At 44.3% G+C, this 22,244-nt stretch overlaps 1 protein-coding gene across 3 annotated transcripts in view; it reads left to right on the top strand.

Annotated features, from left to right (window-relative positions):
- Positions 1-316: 316 nt before the first annotated feature.
- The window catches only part of LOC141220588 (serine incorporator 2-like), a 49,399-nt gene continuing 27,471 nt past the window's right edge, over positions 317-22,244 (top strand). For 2 of the 3 annotated variants that reach the window (XR_012288808.1, XM_073666399.1), the window contains exons 1-2: positions 317-453; positions 15,750-15,911. Coding sequence is in view for 2 of the 3 variants with exons in the window: in XM_073666399.1 (XP_073522500.1) it covers positions 415-453; positions 15,750-15,911 (201 nt within the window). In the remaining variant the exon portion in view is untranslated. Of the gene's footprint in view, positions 492-15,749; positions 15,912-22,244 lie in introns of all 3 variants that reach the window. The other variant, XM_073666401.1, reaches the window with a different exon arrangement.

Here is a 22,244-nt window from a genome sequence, read left to right as displayed (position 1 = left end):
CCGTATAGCACATTGTGTATCGGACTACAGACAGAATTTCGCCTAATGCTCATGTATGAGAGGGCAGCCCTGGCGCATCAGTCATTTATAAGTCATGCGCCATATTTAAAAATTGATCCCAACTATGTCTCCCGTTAATGACACTTGAAACTGTGTCCAAACCGTAGCTGGTCACTTTGTACAGCGCTATGCAATACGTTTTCGCTACCCAAAGAATCCCAGGTAAACAGAAGCCCCGTAGAGCGAGTCCTCGAAGCTGGGGCAGACTACATCAGTGGTCGGAGATAGCCGAACGTTTCCGGAAAGAGCCGAGAGTGCGGTGTAAGGTGAGAAGCAGTTTCGGCGGGGGGCGGGGCGAGGAGCTGCGGGTGTCGATCCCGGCTCCCTCTCAGCCAGTGTGTGCGAGCACTGACCATGGGTGCGTGCCTGGGAGTGTGCTCCCTCCTCAGCTGTGTAAGTAGCCGCCACCTTCCTCTCCTTCCGTGACTTCGGTATGTGTATGTGGGTCTTCTTCCCCCGGCTTTGGGCTCGTGGTGCAGGCACTCTATACAAGGGAGTTGGCGAGTTTCTGTGTAGCCCAGTGCTGGGAAGCTGGTGATGGCTGCCATGACTTGTAGCATTACACAGCTCCTTCTGTGTCGCCCTGGCCGTGTTCTGGGGTATTTTCCCACCGTATGTGGAGGGGCTGGTGAATGCTACAACTATTACACCCTTTGTGGTCCTTACTAGGGACCCTCTTTCTGTGCCAGAGCAGACAACTGTATGTCCAGCCTGACCTTACCAGAGAGATGACAACAGGTCCACAGAGTTTCAGAAACTAGATGGCTTGATCGGGTTAAAAAGTTATGAGACTGTCCCTTTAACCCCTTCATGCCATTTTTCGATTTTTGCTCCTTTTCTTCCCAGAGCCATAACTTTTTTTTGGTCAGTATGGGCCATGTGAGGGCTTATGTTTTGTGGAACAAGTTGTACTTTTGAACGACATCACAGGTTTTACCATATCGTGTACTGGAAAATGGGAAAAATATTCTAAGTGTGAAATTACAAAAAAATGCAATTCCACAATTGTTTTTTTTTTTTTTACCACGTTCACTGAATGCTAAAAGTTACCTTCCATTATTATTCTCCAGGTCATTACGAGTTCATAGACACCAAACATGTATAGGTTCTTTTTTATTTAAATGGTGAAAAAAAATCATAAGTTTTGTTTAAAAAAAAAAAAAAATGGTGCCATTTTCCGAGGTCTCCCATTTTTTGGGATCTGGGGCCAGGTGAGGGCTTATTTTTTTTATACCATTTTGATGTAGATATATTGTTTTGATCGCAATTTACCTTGTGCGCAAGGCGCGCTTTATCCTTCCATCTAATGATCAAGTATGTTGTGCGCAGGCGCGTCACTGTGACTCTCCGGCGCCTGTGAACAACATACTGTCCAGAGAACTGCTAGTCACACGGCACTGTGACGTGCAGGGGAGGGGGGAAACATTATAATTACCACAGGAGGCGGGGATTTCTTCCATCACTTGGCCCGCAAGCGTCAAAAACTGTAAAGAATAAAAAGCCATATTACTGCCGTAAGACCTCTAATATGAGGCGTACAGGTTGGTATAGATTTACATTTCTATCACCTGTAGGCCCATATTAGAGGACTGATAAGTGCCACGGAGTGACAGATTCCCTTTAATATTTTTAAAAACATATATATTTTTTTTTTTTACTTTTCACTGGCTTCAGTAGTTCATGGGAGATTAGAAGATGCGATCATCTGATCGCCTGTGTTACGTGTAATAAGTGTTCATCTGCCATGAATGCAGACCACTGGCTGGCGCACATAGCAGATCAACTATGACAACCACAGGGGTCTCCTGCAGACCCCGGGTTGTCTTTCCAACCCATCGGCGACACGTGGTCATGTGACATGGGTGCCGATCGGCAGGTCTTATGACACACATCCGGAGCGGAGATGTTAAATGCCACTGTCAGAGATTGACAGCGCCATTTAAAATGTTACCAGCCGTGGGTGGATCACGATTCCACTCGTGGCTGTTAGGGACACATGACAGCTGATCAGACAAGCTGTCATGTCCCTGCAAAGGTGCCAGCTCATCACCGGAGCCTGCATCAAAGGGGGAGACACACTATGCATCGTACATGTACAGCGCGTGTCGTGATAGTGTTAAAGCATCATTCACACAGTCATATGTGTTCTGTCCTAGTGGTCTGCAAAAATTCACGGAGACATGGATGTTTTTGATCTGAAATACTTATCAAAATTAACCTTACATGTTTGAGCCCATGAAAATCACAGACAGCACACAGATGGCATCAGTAGTTAACCCGTTTGCTGTCCGGGATGGACATTGTAGGGGAGAAGCGTTGTAATTTATTCTCATATGTGAAAATCACTGATGAAACATTGATGGTAAAAACTGACACACTGACTAAACACTGATGACTCTCCGCTCCAAGCACTGATGAACAACGATCTGGGTATTCTGTAGGAGGATAATCATGGATGTCAGAATCAGGCCTTAATGTGTGTTATCACAACAGGAGTCCTACAAATAAACAGACTGTTCACATGCACTGAGGGCATCCATAGGCTTATGAAGGGTGTGCTTCTGACATCATTTTGGGGGTACTCATTGGCAGACTTTTTTTTCCACAGTATTGCAAATCTGCTTAGACTGCAGAATTTAATACAAAGAAACTAATATGGCACGTTATGGGGTCTTACGGAGTCTGGACTCTTGTTAGTATGTATTGCTTTTCTGCATGGTGACAATCATAATGGATGGTGGGAAATTGCATTGCATAAACTGCATTTAATCATAGCCTTTGGTAATAGGCAGCAGATCGCTTCTGAGATGTGAAGAAGAAAGCTTTAGTTAGTATACACTTGTATAGACACTGTACCTATATAAGAAAATATGTCCTCACTGTGGGAATTCTGCCAACACCATTTAGACCCGCAGCTCCTCCGTCTGGATGTGATGACAGTAATACAGCCTTTTAATCATGTACGAGTCTGGTGCTACAGGTCTGCTCTGGAACAACATGTATATGTCTTCCCTGAGCTCAGTACAGAGGTATGAGGTCACAGTTATAGGAAAGCATAGCGCTTAAGCTCCCGAAAACAGCTTAGGTAAGAATGCACTGCATTCAGCAGCGCTCTCATGGCCTCTATGTGGGGCTTCCATCTGAATTCCTGAAAAAGGGCTCAGAAGTGCTTCTGACGGAGTCATTCACTACAATTATTATCATGCTTTGCTTATATAGCGCTATCATATTCTGCAACTTTTTACATACATGATTATCACTATTCCCATTGGGGCTCACAACCTACACTCCCTATCAGTATATATTTGGAGTGTGGGAGGAAACCCCCGCAAACACAGTGAGAACATACAAACTCCTTGATGATGTTGTCCTTGGTGGGATTTGAACCCAGCACCCCAGCCCTGCAAGGCTGCAGTGCTAACCACTGAGCCACCGTGCTGCCGTACAAAGAGACAAATGCACTCCGTTTGCTTTTCTTCGTGTTGGTGTCCATTTTTCAGATGGGCAGAAGAGAAAAGTCAACTAGTCAATTAGTATCAGTCTGATAAAAAGAACCAATCATTTACATCTCTACATCCATAATGACCCGCTCTATGAGATGACCATGTTTTTACCAGTACATTAATTCTGTCTCCGAAAGCTGGAGTAAAACCCAGGTCTGTGGAGTCGTAAAGCCAAACCACCGACTCTGACTCCTCAATTTCCATGACTTCCAACTTCACGACTCCGACTCCACAGAACGGCCTCACTACTGAGCATGTACATCAAGTGCTGCCAGATTCATCTAAACTAAAAGCCTAGATCCTTAGATCAGGAATAGAACAGATATTTATAGGACAATTCATAACTTTCCCAAATGCTTAGGAAAACATTTACAGCACCTCCTGCGTTGTACTACTGAGCCCAATTTATTAAATATTTTAGAAGTCTGAGTCATTTTATACCGACACTGACTCCAACTTCACAGCCCTGATAAAAAATAAAAAAAAAATGTTTAAAAAGTTGTATGCATCTCAATATAGTACCAATGAAAATGTCATCTCGTACAAAAAAAATTGTAGGAAAAAAACATCCCTCGCACAGCTCAATCAAAAGAAAAATATGCTATGTAAAGTATAAGAACTATAGAAATTTGGTATCCCTGTAATCGGACTGAACCGGAGTATACAGTTAACATGTTATGTAGACTGTACAATGAGCAGCTCCAAATTCAAAACATAAAAGAAATGGTAGAATTGCTGTTTTTTTCCTCAGAAATAGTTAATAATGAATAAATTGTAGTTGAAAAATAACAATTGTAATTTTCAAAACGATTTTAGGTTAAGCTTTCCTTTACACTCTTAAAGGGAACCTGTCATGTCCTGTGTAGTATCTAAACTGCCGCCATTGCGTTGTTAGTGATCCAATATGCATCACTAACACGCTTTTTTTCATTCAAATTGGCGCTAATGTCATGTGTAAAATCCACTTTATATGTTTATATCATACCTGCTCGTTCAGTAGTACGGGTGTGATTCCTCGCGTCAGTCAGCCCCATGCATTTGAATTCTGCTCCCGGCTTACGTAAGTATGGGGCACTTGCGCAGTTTGTCATGGCCAGCCGCGCTTGTATGGGGCATGCGCAGTGAAGCTGTATAGTTCCCAGCTTCACTGTGTGCGGCCGGAGCCGGCATTATATTAGCGCTGATTTGAATGAAAAAAGCGTGTTAGTGACGCACATTGCATCACTAACAACGCTATGGGGGCAGTGTAGATAGTACACAGGACATGACATAACTAGATTTTAAAAACTTCCATGACTGTAATTGTGTAGCAAGTCTGTTTCATGCTGCTGAGCAGTAGGTTCCCTTTAAGAGTATAAGGCTGAGTTCACACGATGCGTTTTTCATGCGTTTCCGCGGCGTTTTTGCAGTTGCGGAAACGCCGCGGAAACGCATGAAAAACGCATGGTAGAAGGGCAGCAATGTTCCCCAATTGAAATCCGCATGTGCTGTGCCCATGATGCGGATTTTTCCGCAGCGTAAACGCTGCGGTCAAAAGTCCGCAGCATGTCAATTAATTTTGCGGAAACGCTGCTCTTTTGCCGCCATTGACTTGCATTAGAACGCATGGAATCCGCATCACTGTATATGTTGATGCGCTTTTCATGCGGTCTAATGTGCGGATGGTACCCGGGTGTGGATGAGAGGACTCTCATCCAGACCCAGGTACCATTAAAAAAAAAAAGAATAAAATAAAAAATATATATATTCTCACCTTCTGACGGCCCGCGCAGCGCTCCTGCTTGGTTCCCCGCACTTCGCGGTTGAATGAAGGACCTTCGCTGATGTCAGAGTCATGTGACGGGTCACGTGACGCTGACGTCGGAAGGTCCTAAAGTCTTCGCAGCCGGGACCGAGCGAAGCAGGACACCGGGGGCCATCAGAGGGTAAAGTATATATTTATTTTTTATTTTTTGACATTCACACACTATATAAATCCATGCCGGTTGCATGGATTTATATAGTGTGAAGTTGACAAGCACTTTCCAAGTGATGCTAAAATCGCTTGGGAAGCGCTTGTCAACCCGCATGCGGAAATGAAAGTGAAGACCGCTTCATTTCCGTATGTCCCTGGCAGGAAACCACATGTACAGTCTGCATGCGTTTTTTCCTGCCAGAGAAATGCAGAAACGCTCAGGAAAAAATCCTGAGCATTTCTGCATCGTGTGCACATACCCTAAAGGAACACTCAAACTAGAAACAAATGGAAAACTACAATAGTTATTTTTCAACTACCGTTTATTGATTATTAACTCTATCTGGGTAAATAAGGGAAAAACAACAATTCTACCATTTTTATTTTTTTACAATTTGCCTTTTGTTCTGCTCATTGTACAGTGTAAATAACTTGTTGACTATATTCTCTGGTTTGGGCAGCATGAGTAGAGTGACAGGTTCTCTTTAACACTTCATGATGTAGATATGTCATGAGCAGTGGTAAATTAATGCTCTATAATGGATGTATACGCCATGTTGATTGGGTGGGTACTGCCCTTGTTCCTGTAATGGTGGGGATAGGTGAGAACACCAATCTCCATAGTTTAATGCATGAATGGCGCTGTATCTTAGTGGTTAGACAAAAGGCCGACAGTGGGAACTCCCTCCTATCACCCTGTGCTTTGTGCTGGTAGAGCGGGACTTAATGTCTGCCACCTTAGCTCTGTTATTATTAAACTCAATCATAATATACTATTACAGATAAGTGTTGCAGTGCATATGAACGGTCAAGTTCGTTTAAGTTGCCTCAGACTGAAATAAAAGTAAATTAAGTAAAAAAAAAAAAAAGTTAACATTTTAAAAAGATAGCAAAATTATACCTAAAACAAAATTGAGCATTTCCCCTTACCCAGTTTTATACTGTGTAAAAATAATAATAATAAAAAAAAATGCCCTTATTTGGCTTCGCCATGTTCGTACTGGCCCCAGCTATGTCAAGTTATTTAAGTCATACGGTAAACAGCTGGAATTGCTATTTCAATCTGCCTTCCAAAAAGTAGAAAGCCTTGTGCGAAAAAAAAAAAAATTACATGTAACCTGAAATAGTACAATAAAAAGTTTACTCATTTTTTTTTCCTCATACAGCTGTCTATTGAAAAATAAGTTATTTCCATCAGACTATTGTGACATATTTTTTTTCTAATCGTTTGCTCTTATTTTATTGCAGAAAAGTGGGAAAACATTTAAAAAAAACTAAAAAACGTTGGTATCGCCAAAATGGTATTGCCCTGTAGAATAAAGTTAACATCACTTTCAACACTTACTAAACTGTTAAAAAAAAATTGCCACATTGGGAAAAATACGTTTTTCAATACATCATGTGCATCCCAAAATGGTGCCATTAAAATAATAGTACTCATCCTGCAAAAAAAATTCCTTATATGGATATTTCAAGTGAAAATTAAACCACCTGGAGCACCATGATGAAAAGCTATAAAAGAACTAAACAAATCGAAATTGCTGTGTCCACAAGGCACAAAATCAAAGGGTTAAGGAAGGCATTATACTGCTTCTCTTTTTTGGACTAATTCCCAGTTTTAGCTTTAAAAAAGTGTCATCAAACTGGGAGAGTTATTTTGGGCCAAGAATGTAATGTGGCGGGCTTTATCCCTTTTTACTTTCTAATAAAAGCTTTTGAGGAATCCTTTGAGATGTTTGTCACATACATCTCCCTATTGTGGTGCTGAAGAATTATTGTAATGCGCTTTGCTGCTTTTTGTCTGTATTCTTTCCCTTCCTTCATTACTGAATGACCTTGGTATCACATTTCCAGTACTGTTCACCGCACCCAGAAACTAGGTTAATTATTAGGATAAAACGGCCTGATTGATCATGAATCCACAACGTTTCGAAAGATTCCCAGCACTTCAGTCAGGCAAACGGTTAGACTACGTTCCCACGATGAGCTTTTGGTGCGTTTTGATGCTGCACCATTTCTGTACCTATTTAAATTAGATCACTTGTCCTTTTTCAATGCGTTTTTATGTGTTTTTTTTTTTTAAACATGCGTTTTTGACGCTGTGTTTCTTGTCTGTTTGGTGTGTTATGCTTTAAACAAAGCTTTGTTTTTGATACTTCTTGGGGGGGGGGGCAAAACTTTATTGCTATACTTGGGTGCGGATTACATGTGTTTTTGATGCATTTGAGGCGGAAACGCACTAAAAACGCATGTGCGTTTTTTGATGCAGATTTTCTGAATCTGGGCTTGGGGTTAAGGCTAGGGTTGGGGGTTGGGGTTTAGGGTTAGTTCAAAAGCTCAAAAAAAAAAATGAAATTACTTCTGTTACATTAGATGTACTATTGTTAGATTAGGCTAGGCTTACTAGTGTTAGCTAAGGTTAGGTTTTTTTTTTTGTTTGTTAGGCATTCGTATAAAATAAAACAATGGCTCGCCGAACGTTTACCGCGGAGCAGGTGTACACCCCCTTGCTTTGTGTCGGGAGTGAATCTGAAGTTTTCAGCCATTGATAACTACTCTTCCTCCATGGAATCGCACAGCCCGATGGTAGTGGAGTCCATCATCACTGCTGAATCGTCAGGGGTAGGGCCAAGTTCTGTAGTCGCCTCTCCATTGTCGTTTCCCGACAATACATTTTACCCTCAAATTCCCCCTTTTTCGGCAACCCCTGGAATAAGGGGATAAAATTTTACCCCCTTGAATTTTTTCACATTTTTGCTACACCAGTGGTTCTACAATTAATTGTCCACCAAACCTCTTTATGTCCCCAAAAACCCACATCCTTTCATTTCAGTTAATGGATTCCCACAAATGTCCCAGAAATAAAAAAAAGAAATAAATAAATTGGGGGGGCCTTACCCTCAACATCGGTTTAGTAAAAAAAATCCACTGTCCGCGTCCTAGTGGGCAACAGAATCTGTCCACAGCACCCCTATATTTCCAGGTGTCATGTCTCGAATTCATTATGAAGGCCTAATGAGATTTCTTCATTTTAGTGATAATACCCAAACCTACCCCCCCCCCCCAAGAAATGACCCCAACTACGATCATCTGAACAAATTGAGACCCCTAATTTCCCTCCTAAATGATTCAGTACTAAATTCCTATACCCCTGAGCAAAATGTTGCAGTCATTGAGTACCTCATGAGTTTCAAGGGGCATCTGTCATTCCGCAAATTTATCCCCTCCAAGCGCGCCGTGTAAAACTGTACAAAATGTGCGAGAGCACAACAGGGTACACGTGCACCTTTCTAATATATGAAGGTAGGGACCGCCAAATTAACCCACCAAACTGCCCCCAGACAATTGACATCCCGATTAAAATTGTCTAGGAATTAATGATGCCATTTCTTAACCAAGGGTACCACGTGTACACAGACAATTACTACAAAAACTAGTGCAATAAAATTTGCGGTGTGTTCCTCTGAACATTAAATTTCCCAACAACAGTTTTTTTGAAGTATTTGAGGGGTGCGGTTTTTAAAATGGCATCACTTTTGGGGAGTTTCAAATGTATAGACTACTCAAAGTCCATTTAAATCTAAATAGTTCTCTAAAGAAACAGGTTTTGTAAGTTTGTTGAAAAAATGAGAAATTCTCCTAAACTTTTAACCCATCTAACAGCCTAACAAAAAAAATTGTTTAAAAAATGATGATGTAAAGTAGACGTGTGAAATGTTATGTATTAATTATTTTGTGAGGCATAACTACTTGATTTAAGGGCATAAACATTTAAAATTGCAAAAATTTCAAACTATTTGTCAAATTTTCAATATTTTCATAAATATACGCAAATCATATCGACCAAAATTTACCACTAACATGAAGTACATTGTGTCACGAAAAAACAGTCTCAGAATCACTGGGATCTGTTGAAACATTTCAGAGTTTTTACCACCTAAAGTGACACTGGTCAATATTGTAAAATTTGGCCTGGTCATTAAGGTCAAAATTGTCTCAGTCACTAAGGGGTTAATACTCACTTACTTTGATCTGCCCTGTCACAGGAAGGTAAGATGCTTCCTTTTAGCCTGCTACCCCCTACTCCTTTTGGCCTGTGATTGACTGCAGCAGTCAGGTACCTTTGAGCAGTGTGTCATCAGAAAAAACATCTGATGACTTGCTGATAGTAGTCTGCTACCAATTACGGGTTGCTGTGGTCCAGCAGTTGTTTGTAGGGTAACGTCACCACTTTCAGTCCCATTGAAGACCATGGAGCTGCCCATGTTGGTGCCAGAAGCAGGCAGGTGAATATTGAGTTTATTTTTTTCACATGCAGTCTCCTGGCTTTTATTTTGCCCATACCATACATTTCACCTTCCTACATATTCTGAACGTTTGTATGAAATAAGTATTCAATAAGTTTGTATGAAATAGAAATGTCTACTTCACTGTATACCAAAAAAGTGGTATACCAATGTAAAGTGGTGACCAAAAGTTTTGCATTTTTTATAAAGGTGTAATTACTTCTGTCTGGTTGTTGTGATGCCATTTCCCTGGTGATGAATTGAAAGTGCATGAGGTTGTCATCATGCAAGACCTTAAGGCTGGGTACCCACGTAGCGTTTTTCAAGCGTTTATGCTGCGGAATTTCCGCTAGGTAATCCGCACCCCATGGTCCCCAAGGGGATTCAGCATGTTCTATGCACATGCTGCGGATACAAAAATCCGCAGCATGTCATTTAATTTTGCGGAAGCGCAGCGGAGCTCCTGCCATTGACTTGCATTGAAACGCATAGAAACCGCGACTGTACATTTGTACAAGCGGCTTCTATGCGTCTCTATGTGCGGATGGTACTCGGTTCTGGAGGAGAGGAGACTCTCATCCAGACCTGGGTACCATTGTACCTGTAAAAAAAGAATAAAATAACAAAGTTTATACTCACCTTTCCGAAGGCTTCTCTCTGAATGCCGGCATCGCTTGAGGACCTGCGGTGACGTCACAGTCATGTGACCGCAGGCCCTTCACCGCTCTGTCTCGCGATATGCCGGCAGCCGGGAACCAGACAGGAAGCAGCGCTGCAGCACACGCCGGGGCCTCGGGGGTGAGTATAGCTTTATTTGTTTTAATTTTTACGGTTCACACTGTATAAATCCATGCCGTTTGCATGGATTTATACAGTGTGACCTAGTTGTCAAGCACTTTCCAAGTGATGCTATCGCCTGGAAAGCGCTTGTCAATCTGCATGCGGAAACGCATGTGGATCCGCATGTATTCTGCAGGAAAAACGCATGCACAATCTGCATGCGTTTTTTCTGCCAGGGAGATGCAGAAATGCTGCAGAAATTTTCTGCTTCATTTCTGCATCGTGGGCACATAGCCTAATTTTAACCAAAATGTTTTTGAATATACAAATGGTCATTTAATTAAAGAAAACTGCCAGAATTTTTGCATATGCTATTTATTGATCACAGCATACAGAGTAATTCATCACTTACAATGCCATAACTTAGTATTTTGGAGCAAAACCTCTTGCTTTAGTTACTGCACTACACTAACGGGGCATTGAAGCCACTAGGGTATTCAAGACATCTTGAGGGATCTTGCTCCATTCCATTTTGAAATCTGCAAACAATTCATCTTTATTGCCATGGGTACATGCTCCAAATCGTCTTACTAACTCATCCCAAAGGTGCTCTATAGGGTTTAAATCAGGTAATTGGCTTGGCCATTGCAACAGGCGGACATTTTTCTTTACTAACCAATTTTTGACTAAATTGGATATGTGCTTAGTATCATTGTCTTTCTGGAATTTTCATTCCCTGCCTACTTTGGTTTTACCATGTGTTAGCATTACATTCTCCAGTATATCCTTGTACATGGTAGCATTCATATTTCCATCAATTCTATGCAGAGGGCTGATGGCAGATGCAGAAAAGCAGCCCCAAACCATGACATTACCACCACCATGTTTCACGGTAGGTGTTTGGTATGTTACATCATTACTAGTGATGAGCGAGTATGTTCTGTTAACCCTTTCGGCGAGTATGCTCGGGCCGAGCACCGAGTAGTTGCAGCTGCTCTGTGTTATGTTTGAATCGCTCCCGTGTGCATGATTTGCGACTGACAACTTCAATACATGTGAGGAATGTGTAAGAAATACATTCCTTACATGTACTAAAGCTGTCAAACAGTTGCAAATCATGCACACGGAAGTGACTCAAACATAACACAGAGCAGCTGCAACTACTCGGTGCTCGGCCCGAGCATACTCGCCGAAAGGGTTAACAGAACATACTCGCTCATCACTAGTAATTACGTTTTACAATTGGGCTGTATATATAGTGCTTGCCATCACTACCAAATGGATTGAACTTGGATTCTTCCGACCACAACACCTTGGACCAGTGATTCCAAACTCAAACGCACAGAGGGCCAAAATGAAAAACTTGGACAAAGTCGCGGGCCAACCAGTATGCAGTATTATGGGCCCCACGCAGTCCTCCGTACAGAATAATGGGCCCCACGCAGTCCTCCGTACAGAATAATGGGCCCCACATAGGGGTAATGGTTCTGGTGTCACAGGCCAAATAAAACCACCATGCGGGCCAGAGTTTGACATGTATGCCTTAGACCAGTGCTGGGGAACCTAAGGGCACCCACAGCATCACCTCAGCACTAGCGTTCCTGGACTGAGCCTTGCAGGTGAGGACTTGGAACCCGCCGACGCCAGCCTGTACTTCAGCTATATGTGCGGTTTTTGTGTTCTTGGATGCATATCTAGCTGAAGTGTATTGCAGCACACAAACTTGGAAGGCCTGTACGCCGCAATATACGCTGCTGGCCAATCAGAGGTCAGCAGCTGACGTCAGTGTACACGCAACTGGGTGCATGGCAGTGACATCATGCGTCCCCGTCGCTTGCACGCTGAAGTTAGCTGCCGGCTTCAGGAGAGGAAGGAAGGTGAGTAGGAGTGTTTATTATGTTTTTTTTTCTATGCAATGAACAGCGGCATCGGCAAGATGTGGAATATACCAGGTTCGGGGCGCATATACACTGAGAGAGATGCCGGGATTCTGGGCGCATATACACTGATGGGGGAGATGCCGGGATTCGGGGCGCATATACACTGATGGGGGAGATGCTGGGATTCGGAGCGCATATACACTGAGAGAGATGCCAGGATCGGGGCGCATATACACTGATGGGGGAGATGCCGGGATTCGGGGCGCATATACACTGATGGGGGAGATGCCGGGATTCTGGGCGCATATACACTGATGGGGGAGATGCCGGGATTCTGGACGCATATACACTGATGGGGGAGATGCCGGGATTCTGGGCGCATATACACTGATGGGGGAGATGCCGGGATTCTGGGCGCATATACACTGATGGGGGAGATGCCGGGATTCGGGGCGCATATACACTGATGGGGGAGATGCCGGGATTCGGGGCGCATATACACTGATGGGGGAGATGCCGGGATTCGGGGCGCATATACACTGATGGGGGAGATGCCGGGATTCGGAGCGCATATACACTGATGGGGGAGATGCCGGGATTCGGAGCGCATATACACTGATGGGGGAGATGCCGGGATTCGGAGCGCATATACACTGATGGGGGAGATGCCGGGATTCGGAGCGCATATACACTGATGGGGGCGATGCCGGGATTCGGAGCGCATATACACTGATGGGGGCGATGCCGGGATTCGGAGCGCATATACACTGATGGGGGAGATGCCGGGATTCGGGGCGCATATACACTGATGGGGGAGATGCCGGGATTCGGGGCGCATATACACTGATGGAGGAGATGCCGGGATTCGGGGCGCCTATACACTGATGGGGGAGATGCCGGGATTCGGGGCGCCTATACACTGATGGGGGAGATGCCGGGATTCGGGGCGCCTATACACTGATGGGGGGGATGCCGGGATTCGGGGCGCCTATACACTGATGGGGGGGATGCCGGGATTCGGGGCGCCTATACACTGATGGGGGGGATGCCGGGATTCGGGGCGCCTATACACTGATGGGGGGGATGCCGGGATTCGGGGCGCCTATACACTGATGGGGGGGATGCCGGGATTCGGGGCGCCTATACACTGATGGGGGGGATGCCGGGATTCGGGGCGCCTATACACTGATGGGGGGGATGCCGGGATTCGGGGCGCCTATACACTGATGGGGGGGATGCCGGGATTCGGGGCGCCTATACACTGATGGGGGGGATGCCGGGATTCGGGGCGCCTATACACTGATGGGGGGGATGCCGGGATTCGGGGCGCCTATACACTGATGGGGGGGATGCCGGGATTCGGGGCGCCTATACACTGTTGGGGGGGATGCCGGGATTCGGGGCGCCTATACACTGTTGGGGGGGATGCCGGGATTCGGGGCGCCTATACACTGATGGGGGAGAGTATATTCTTTATCTGCAGTCTCATACCCCTGCTCCTATCTGAGGCTGCTCTATGCTACCCTCTCCTGCTCTCTGCCCCCCCTCCTCCCGCCTGCTCTCTGTATGAGTTGTATTTTCTAAACTAAAACCTCAGTATTGGGTTACATTGCCGTGCTGGCACTTGGCGATTTAATAAGTGGGTTTTGGATTGCAGTTTGGGCACTCGGTCTCTAAAAGGTTCGCCATCACTGCCTTTGATCAGTCTGTCTTTTTCCATTGGCTGTGTTCTTTGGCAAACCCCTATTGGACCTTCCGATTCTTTGCAGAGATGAAAGGCTTCTTAACTGGAACTCGTGCATTCAACCCTACTGGTCTTAGCCGTCGCATCACAGTTTGGCGACTCACTTTGACCCCGTATTCTTTGTTCATTTTGTGCAAAACCTGTATAGCACTTTTATGGACATCAGATACTGATTTTTTTTTTTCTTAATAATGTGATCAACTTTGGAGGAAGTTTTCCGTGGTCGTCCACTTCTAGGTTTGCCATAACCTTCTTTTTCTTTCTTTAATATATGTGACAATTGACTCTGAGAACAGTTGAACAGCTGAACTCCATAGGTACCTCTTTTTGGCTTTTGCCTGACTTCACTCTCAGAATAATAAACTTCCTGACATCTGGTGATAAATTTAGCTTCATATTTGCAATGTTTAACCTAAAACAATAAAAGAAAAAAAATTAGGCAAAATTTGACTACCCATGACAAAATATGCAAAACATTTGGCCCAGCAAATGTTGAAAACTAGCGCATAAAGGGATAAAACAATGTCAAATACAATTTTCATCCTTATAGCTGAAAACCATTTGCTTCCGGTTTACTAAAATCACCAGGAAAATGGCATCACAACAACCAGACAGAAGTATTCACACTTAAAAAAAATAAAAAATAAAAAAGCAAAACTTTTGGTTGCCACTGTATAACGGCCCATGAAGACCAAAGGGAAACTCTTTTGGTATCTGTCAGATGAATGGAACCCTATGCTTCAGCTTGACACACATGCTGTGAACTTTTGTTAGCATCTGCCAAGTATGGCCATAACGTGTTAGACTATGTTCCCACATGTTGTGTTTTGCAAAATACGCAGCAAAACACAACTTGTGTGAACATAACCGTACTGTACTTTGTGAGAATAGCCCAATTCTATGTTTGTTTGTACACCACATGTGCATATCCTGACATTGTTGCCTCCTGTGTAGATTCTGCCTTGGGTTTTCTCCTCCCTGTCTACAATATGTGTGACTTTGTCCCTCACCCTACAACCCCTGCTCGAATGCTCTTCTTACTAAATCTGCATGTTCGGAAACCTATAAAATATATTATTTTTTCCTTATCATAGCAGTAAAGAAATGGTTATTTGTGACTTCAGTAACTATCAGTTTTTGTTCAGTAACTGCTAATGTGCACCCCTGGTTTCCTATGCATTGTGTTTTTACTGTTTCCTCCACATACTGCTGTCTTGTTGTGAATATGCTGGAGAGAAAGCTGGAATCACTAATCTGTTTTTATTGTGTCCTGAGCCTCTTGGCTTCACATCTAACCCCTTTTTTGTTTCATTGCTGTTTTCCCTCTCCTCAGGCCTCTGATGTCTGGTGAACAGCTGAGTCTCTCTGTACAGTCTGTTACTTATTCATCTGACAGTTACATTAAGGGATATACTTTCTCATGTGTTTTGTGTGTTAACCTTGATGTTAGTATTCTCTTAACCCATCTGCACCTTTAGTATTTCTTTATTTTAATCATACTCATGCTAGCGTCAGTGTTTTACTATTCCTTTCTCACCATAGGCTTCATGTCTGTGTGGCACTGCACCATGCCTCCTCTGTGGATGCTGCCCATCTACAAAGAGTTCAACTATAACCCGCCTGACTTTCTCGGTTTTCCTTCTTCTTGGAACCTTAGTGGCCTGTATTATGATCATACCTGGAGTAGAAGATGGACTTAAAAAGGTAAAAGTATTTCCACTAAACTCGACCGCTGCATTGAGAACTACAGTGGATAAAAAGTCTACACACCCTTGTTAAAATGCCAGGTTTTTATCATGTAAGAAAAAAAATATTTTCAGAACATTTTCCACCTTCAGGCTATGTGCCCACGATGCAGAAATGCTCCGGATTTTTTCCTGAACGTTTCTGCATCTGGCAGAAAAAACGCATGCGGATTTTACATGCGGATTGTACATGCGTTTTTTCAGCCAGGGACGAGAGTATGTCCCGCGTTTTTCACATGCGATTTCGCATGCGGCTTGTCAAGCGCTTTTTCAAGCGATTTTAGCATCACTTGGAAAGTGCTTGACAACTTGGTCACACTATATAAATCCATGCAACCGCCATGGATTTATATAGTGTGACCAAGTTAATAGTTATAAAGAATGGTAAAAAATTAAAAATGTTATGCTCACCTTCTGATGGCCCCCGGTATCCTTCTCCGGTGCGTCCGGTGTGTTGGGCAGCTCGCGGCGGTCTAAAAGGACCTTCCATGACATTTAGTCATGTGACAGGTCACACGACCGCCGACATCAGCCGTCGCGTGATCTGTCACATGACTAAATGACGTCATGGAAGGTCCTTTTAGACCATCGGGAGCCAGGACACACCGCTAAGGAGACCGGGGGCCATCGGAAGATGAGTATAATGTTTATTTTTTTTTTTTAATTATTTTTTTTTTCACAGGTACTATGGTTCCCGGTTCTGGAGGAGAGTCTCCTCTTTTCCAGACCTGGGCACCATCCGCACATTGAATCGCTTAATATCCGCATGTGCACATGTAGTGATGCGGATATTATGCGATTCAATGCAAGTCAATGGCGGCGAAAACGCAGCAATTACAAAAATTAATGGTAGTGCTGTGGATTTTTCCGCAATGATAATCCGCAGCGGAAATTTCCGCAGCATGTGCACAGCACATGCGGATTATCATTGGGGACCATTGCAGACCTTCTACTAAGCGTTTTCTAAGCGTTTCCGCAGCGGAATTGCTGCTGTGGAAACGCTTATAAAAACGCATCGTGGGCACACAGCCTAAATGTCACCCATAATCTGTGCAAGTCCATTGAAAAAAACAAATTATTTTCAAGGGGGAAATTAAAATTAACAAAGCTACAATATAATATGGTTACATAACTTTGATCACCATCTTATAATTGGGGATCTGGTTATGTTCAGAATTAGCAGATCACATTTATACTCATGTTAAAAAGTAGTCAGTACACAGCTGTCATTTTTAAAGTGAGTCTGATTAATCCCATTTATCAGGTAGGGAACCTTTTTTTCTCTAATAGCCCCCCCACCCCCCAAGACAGTACACCGGATGAAGTAACCCCACCCTAATAAGGACAGGAAACATGAGGTTAAATAGCCCCTCCCACATCCTCCTTCCAGTGTTTTTACTGTCCCTATCAGGGATGAAGAGGTCATCCACGGTATGCTGTGCCGGAGGCATACACTGGGGAAAAGCATAGGCCGGGCAGCTGGGGACCGAGGGGGCCTACCCTCTCCTCCTGGAACGCTGCTCCCTTCTCCTTATGGACTTGGGACTCCCTCCTCCAGTCCGCACCTTCAGGCAAGGTCTAGGGGATTTTCGTGTGGGCGCGCATTATCTTGGCGCCGGAAGTGATGTCGGACGCTGCGCGGTGGATGATGACCTCACTTCTGGCAGATTTGCGTTCCACAATGGACCGCATCAGCAGCCTCATAGGGAATGGCCGGTGATCGCCCAGCGCCTTCACCCGGACTCCAGGAGGAGGAGCCCCTCTGAGAGGGAGGGCGCTGTATCTGGTCGCCCATAAAGGAACCCTGGATAGGAAGACACCTGAAGGTAGGACCAATCTGTGTACCTGTTATGGAAGGGCTAGAGTCTTCCCACTCTGCATCTGTAGAGCCCAGCGCCGTTCAAGTCCCAGTAAGTATGGCACTGGTAGTCTGTCTCCAGGGTGCAGGTAATACATTTTATAGTCCTCTCTTTCCTTCTCCCCTCTCTTGCAGGGGGACAAGGAACCTGCACCTGGAACCAGAACTAAGACATCACGCAGATGTCCAATTTGTACAAAGAAATTGTCTTCCTCCCATAAGAAACCTCTGTGTAAGGAATGTACTGAGAAGATCATTAGGAAGGAACAGCTTTCCTTAATGGAGGAGATAAAGGGTATAGTTCGCCAGGAGATCAAGTCTTCCTTGGCCTCATTCTCCCATCCCACACCCTCACCCAGCCGAGAGACTACACCTACTCCCCCAGCAGCAAAGAAAAGAAAGATCAGCCTGCTAGAGGAAGGGGATGAGGATTCTCAGGAAGAGGTATCTATCCCAGAGTAACCTCCAGAAGAGGGCGAGCTGAGTCAAGGTCCTGATGACTACCAATGTAAAAAATACTATTTCTCATCAGTAGTAAGGAGGACCATGGAGGTTGAGGAAGATACAATTTCCCAAAGAGTACAAGAAGAAATGTTTGAAGGTCTTTGTTCAAGGAAAAAGCTAGTTTCCCTATACATAAAAATATTCAAGACCTAGTACTAGAGGAATGGGATTCCCCAGAAAAAGGCTGAATACTCCTGCAGAGTTAAGAGAGAGATTCCTGGTAGATGACAAGACAGCAGAATGCTGGTCTGAAGTCCCAAAAGTAGACCTCCAGATTGCGCAGGTGGCCAAGAAAGCCATCTTACCGTTTGAGGTTTCCTCCCACCTGAAGGACCCCTTGGAGTGCAAGATGGAGGGACTATGGAAGAAGTCCTGGGAGACCTCAGCAGCCCTACTAAACACGAATGCCGTCACCACGCGTGTTGCTCGGTCAATGTCAGCTGGAAGAACATCTGGCCTCAGGCACTCCCAGAGAAGACATCCTGGCATCGTTACTGCTTCTCCAGAAAGCAACAGGATTCCTGGTGGATTCTTCTGCAGAATCTGTAAGAGTAGAAGAAAAAGCATTTGGCCTATCCAGTTCTGTGAGATGTGCTCTTTGGTTGAAATTCTGGAGTGGGGATGTCGCATCGAAAATGAAGTTATGCTCTATTCCCTTTAAAGGAAAATACATGTTCAGGCCAGCCCTGGATGATTTACTCGAGAAGGCCTCAGATAAAAAGAAATCCCTTCCTGAACCTAGAAGCTCGAAAAGAAGACCCTTTTTTGACCTCCCCAGGAACAGACTTCTCAGTATAGAGGAAAAGGGAAGTCAGGTCGGTGGAGCCACCCGAAGGGAGGATGGGACCAGAATCTTTTTCTTGTCCAGAGCCAGCGTCAGAACAAATCATGACGCCGAGATAGTCGTGGGCCGCATTTCGAGTTTTCTTCCCCAGTGGCACAGAATTTGCTCAGACCCATGGACTCTAAGGCTGTGTGCCCACTATGCGTTTGTAAGCGTTTCCGCAGCTGCAATTCCGCTACAGAAATGCTTAAAAAACACTTGGTAGAAGGTCTGCCATGTTCCAAAATGATAATCCGCATGTGCTGCGCACATGCTGCGGAAATTTCCGCTGCAGATTATCATTGCGGAAAAATACGCAATACTACCAATTACTTTGCGTAAAAGCGATGTTTTCGCCGCCATTGACTTGCATTGGAACGCATTTAATCCGCATCACTGGATCTGTACATGCGGATTACATGCGTTTCAGTGTGCGGATGGTACCCGGGTCTGGAGAAGAGGAGACTCTCCTCCGGACCCGGGTACCATAGAACCTGTAAAAAAAAGAATAAAATAAATAAATATTATACTTGCCTTCTGATGGACCCCCAGAGTCCTTGTCTCGGCTTGCCGGCAGCTCACGGTAGATTAAAGGACCTGCGGTGACGTCATTTAGTCATGTGACTTGTCACGCGACCGCTGACGTCGGCAGGTCCTTAAAAATCTACCGCGAGTTGCTGGCAATTCTGTGAAGCAGGAGATCACTAAGGAATGGCAATGTCGGTCCTCTGTTTCATGACGTCCTGCATTCAGATGGTGGCCTGGGCCCAGGCACACACACGGCCGTTACAGACTCACATTCTGGCAAATTGGGATGGATCTCCGCAATCCCTGAACAAAAGAATTCCTATACTACCGCAAGTAAAGGCCTCTATCCTGGTGGCTCAGCACAAGAAATCTGAGCAAGGGGGTCCCTTGGATCCAGGACCCGTTGATCACCATAAAGGTGGACGCCAGCTGAAGGGGATGGGGAGCCATGGTCTACACGGAATTATTCCATTGTGTCTGATCCCGGGAAGTAAGTCAACATTCATCCAACTTCAGAAAATTAAAAGCTGTGGAAGACGTCCTCTGATCAGCAGGATTTCTGCTCCAAAATTCCCACGTAAAAATTCTCTCAGACAATATGACTACAGTAGCCCATCTCCGTCACCAAGGACGTACACAACACGAGGACTTAAAATCAATCTCAACAAGAATATTTTCCTGAGCCGAGGAGCACTTTCTTTCCCTGTCGGCTCTTCACATCAGGGGCTCAGACAACGTCCAGGCTGATTTCCTCAGCAGGACAGAAATTCATCCAGGGAAGTGGAGTCTAAACCCAGAGGTTTTCCAAATTCTAACCAAAAGATGGGGCCATCTGGAGGCTGACCTCTTTGATGGTTATCAGAACGCGAAGGTACCTCAGTTTTTTTTCCTCTGGATCCAAACGATCCCTGCCTGGGTGTAGACTCATTCGCCCACCAGTAGAGATTCAAGCTGGCATATGCCTTCCCTCCTCTGCCAATCCTACCAAGAACCCTGAAGAAGAGCCGAATGAACCAGAGTAATCCTAGTGGTTCCTCTTTGACCAAAAAGAAGTTGGTTCTCCACTCTAACCAACCTAAGTATAGACGGTCCCCTAGTCCTTCCTCCCATCAGAGATCGTCTTCTCCAGGGACCAATTCATCATCCGGACCGCGAGAGACTACACCTGGCTGCTTGAATTCTCCATACTAAAGACCTTGAGCTTTTCAGATTAGTCCTTAAAACTCTCCAAAAAAGCAGGAAGCCAGTGACAAATACCATAAGGTCTGGAAGACCTTTTATCATGGTGTGCACCTAGACATCCAGACCCACATAAGGCGAACATAGCCCAGGTACTGGATTTCCTACAAGAAGGCCTGGACAGGGGTCTCAGACCCAGTACCCTTAAAGTCCAGGTAACAGCACTAAGTTCCTATTTCGACCAGAGCCTGGCTGAACATCAGTGGGTGAGAACATTTGACAGCAGCCTGCTGCATCCATCCTAAAGTTGCGAACTTCGTTCCCAGCTGGGGCCTTAACATTGTTCTTAAGGGACTAACTCTTCCACCCTTCGAACCCTTATCTACTATAAGACCAGACAGACTTTCCTGGAAAACAGCCTTCCTGGTAGCTATAACCACACCTCGAAGAGTGGGCGAGCTACAGGTTCTTTCAATTAACGAACCTTATCTGAGATTCCTAGAGGATCATTTCATTTTTCGTCTAGACCCTTCATTTCTACCTAAAGTGGTTTCGGACTTCCACAGATCTCAGGATATAATTCTTCCCTCCTTCTGTGACAATCCGACAAATGAGAAAGAAGAGGAGTTCCACACTCTGGATGTTCGAAGGATGGTCTGCATTACCTTCAAGAAACACCGGAAGGGAGAAGAGACCAAAATCTATTTGTCCATTCTCAAGACCAAAATAATGGGAAGAAAGCATCTAAATCCACAATCGCCAACTGGATCAAGAAGGCAATCACTGAAGCTTACCAGATCCAGAACCTTCCACCTCCACAGAAGCTCAAAGCTCACTCTACAATAGCGGTATCTAAATTTTTTGATTGCTAGACACTTCACAAGATTAATAATACATCAATAGCCCCTGCAAGTCCAAATTGTAGACCAGGGCAAAAGAGACTCTAGCTATGGTAATAGTAAAAATATATTTTTATTAATACAATTTAAAAACACACAAAACAGAAAGGAAAGGGAACCTCTCAATGGAGTGGAGGGCATTCCAAACAACAAACTCTCTCATATAGGTGGTAACTAGTGGTATAGAAAATGGCTAGACACCATACAGTAATTAGAATTCCCATATGGGTACATATGATTAATTTCACATTAATTGGTCACAGATAATTTTATGCACTATGCACTTTATTTTAAGTGCCTATCTGAATATCATATAGGGGGAATATCCCATAGAAGACGGAACCATTAATAAATATAAACTGTAGAAGGTGACCACATGGGGCCGCCAGAGCAGCAGTAAATGACACTAGCTAGTAAAGATAAATAACATAACAGAAATAATTAAACAGCCACCATAACATTTTATACCTTAGTGATAATTACAAAAAGGAGGAGTGTTGT

The sequence above is a fragment of the Phyllobates terribilis genome, unplaced genomic scaffold, assembly GCF_046119375.1.
Source record: "Phyllobates terribilis strain yellow unplaced genomic scaffold, ASM4611937v1 Scaffold_2__4_contigs__length_985480577, whole genome shotgun sequence".
NCBI classification, from domain to species: domain Eukaryota; kingdom Metazoa; phylum Chordata; class Amphibia; order Anura; family Dendrobatidae; genus Phyllobates; species Phyllobates terribilis.
The sequence above is the reverse complement of the archived record's forward strand: the minus strand, read 5'-3'. Positions and strand labels throughout refer to the sequence as shown.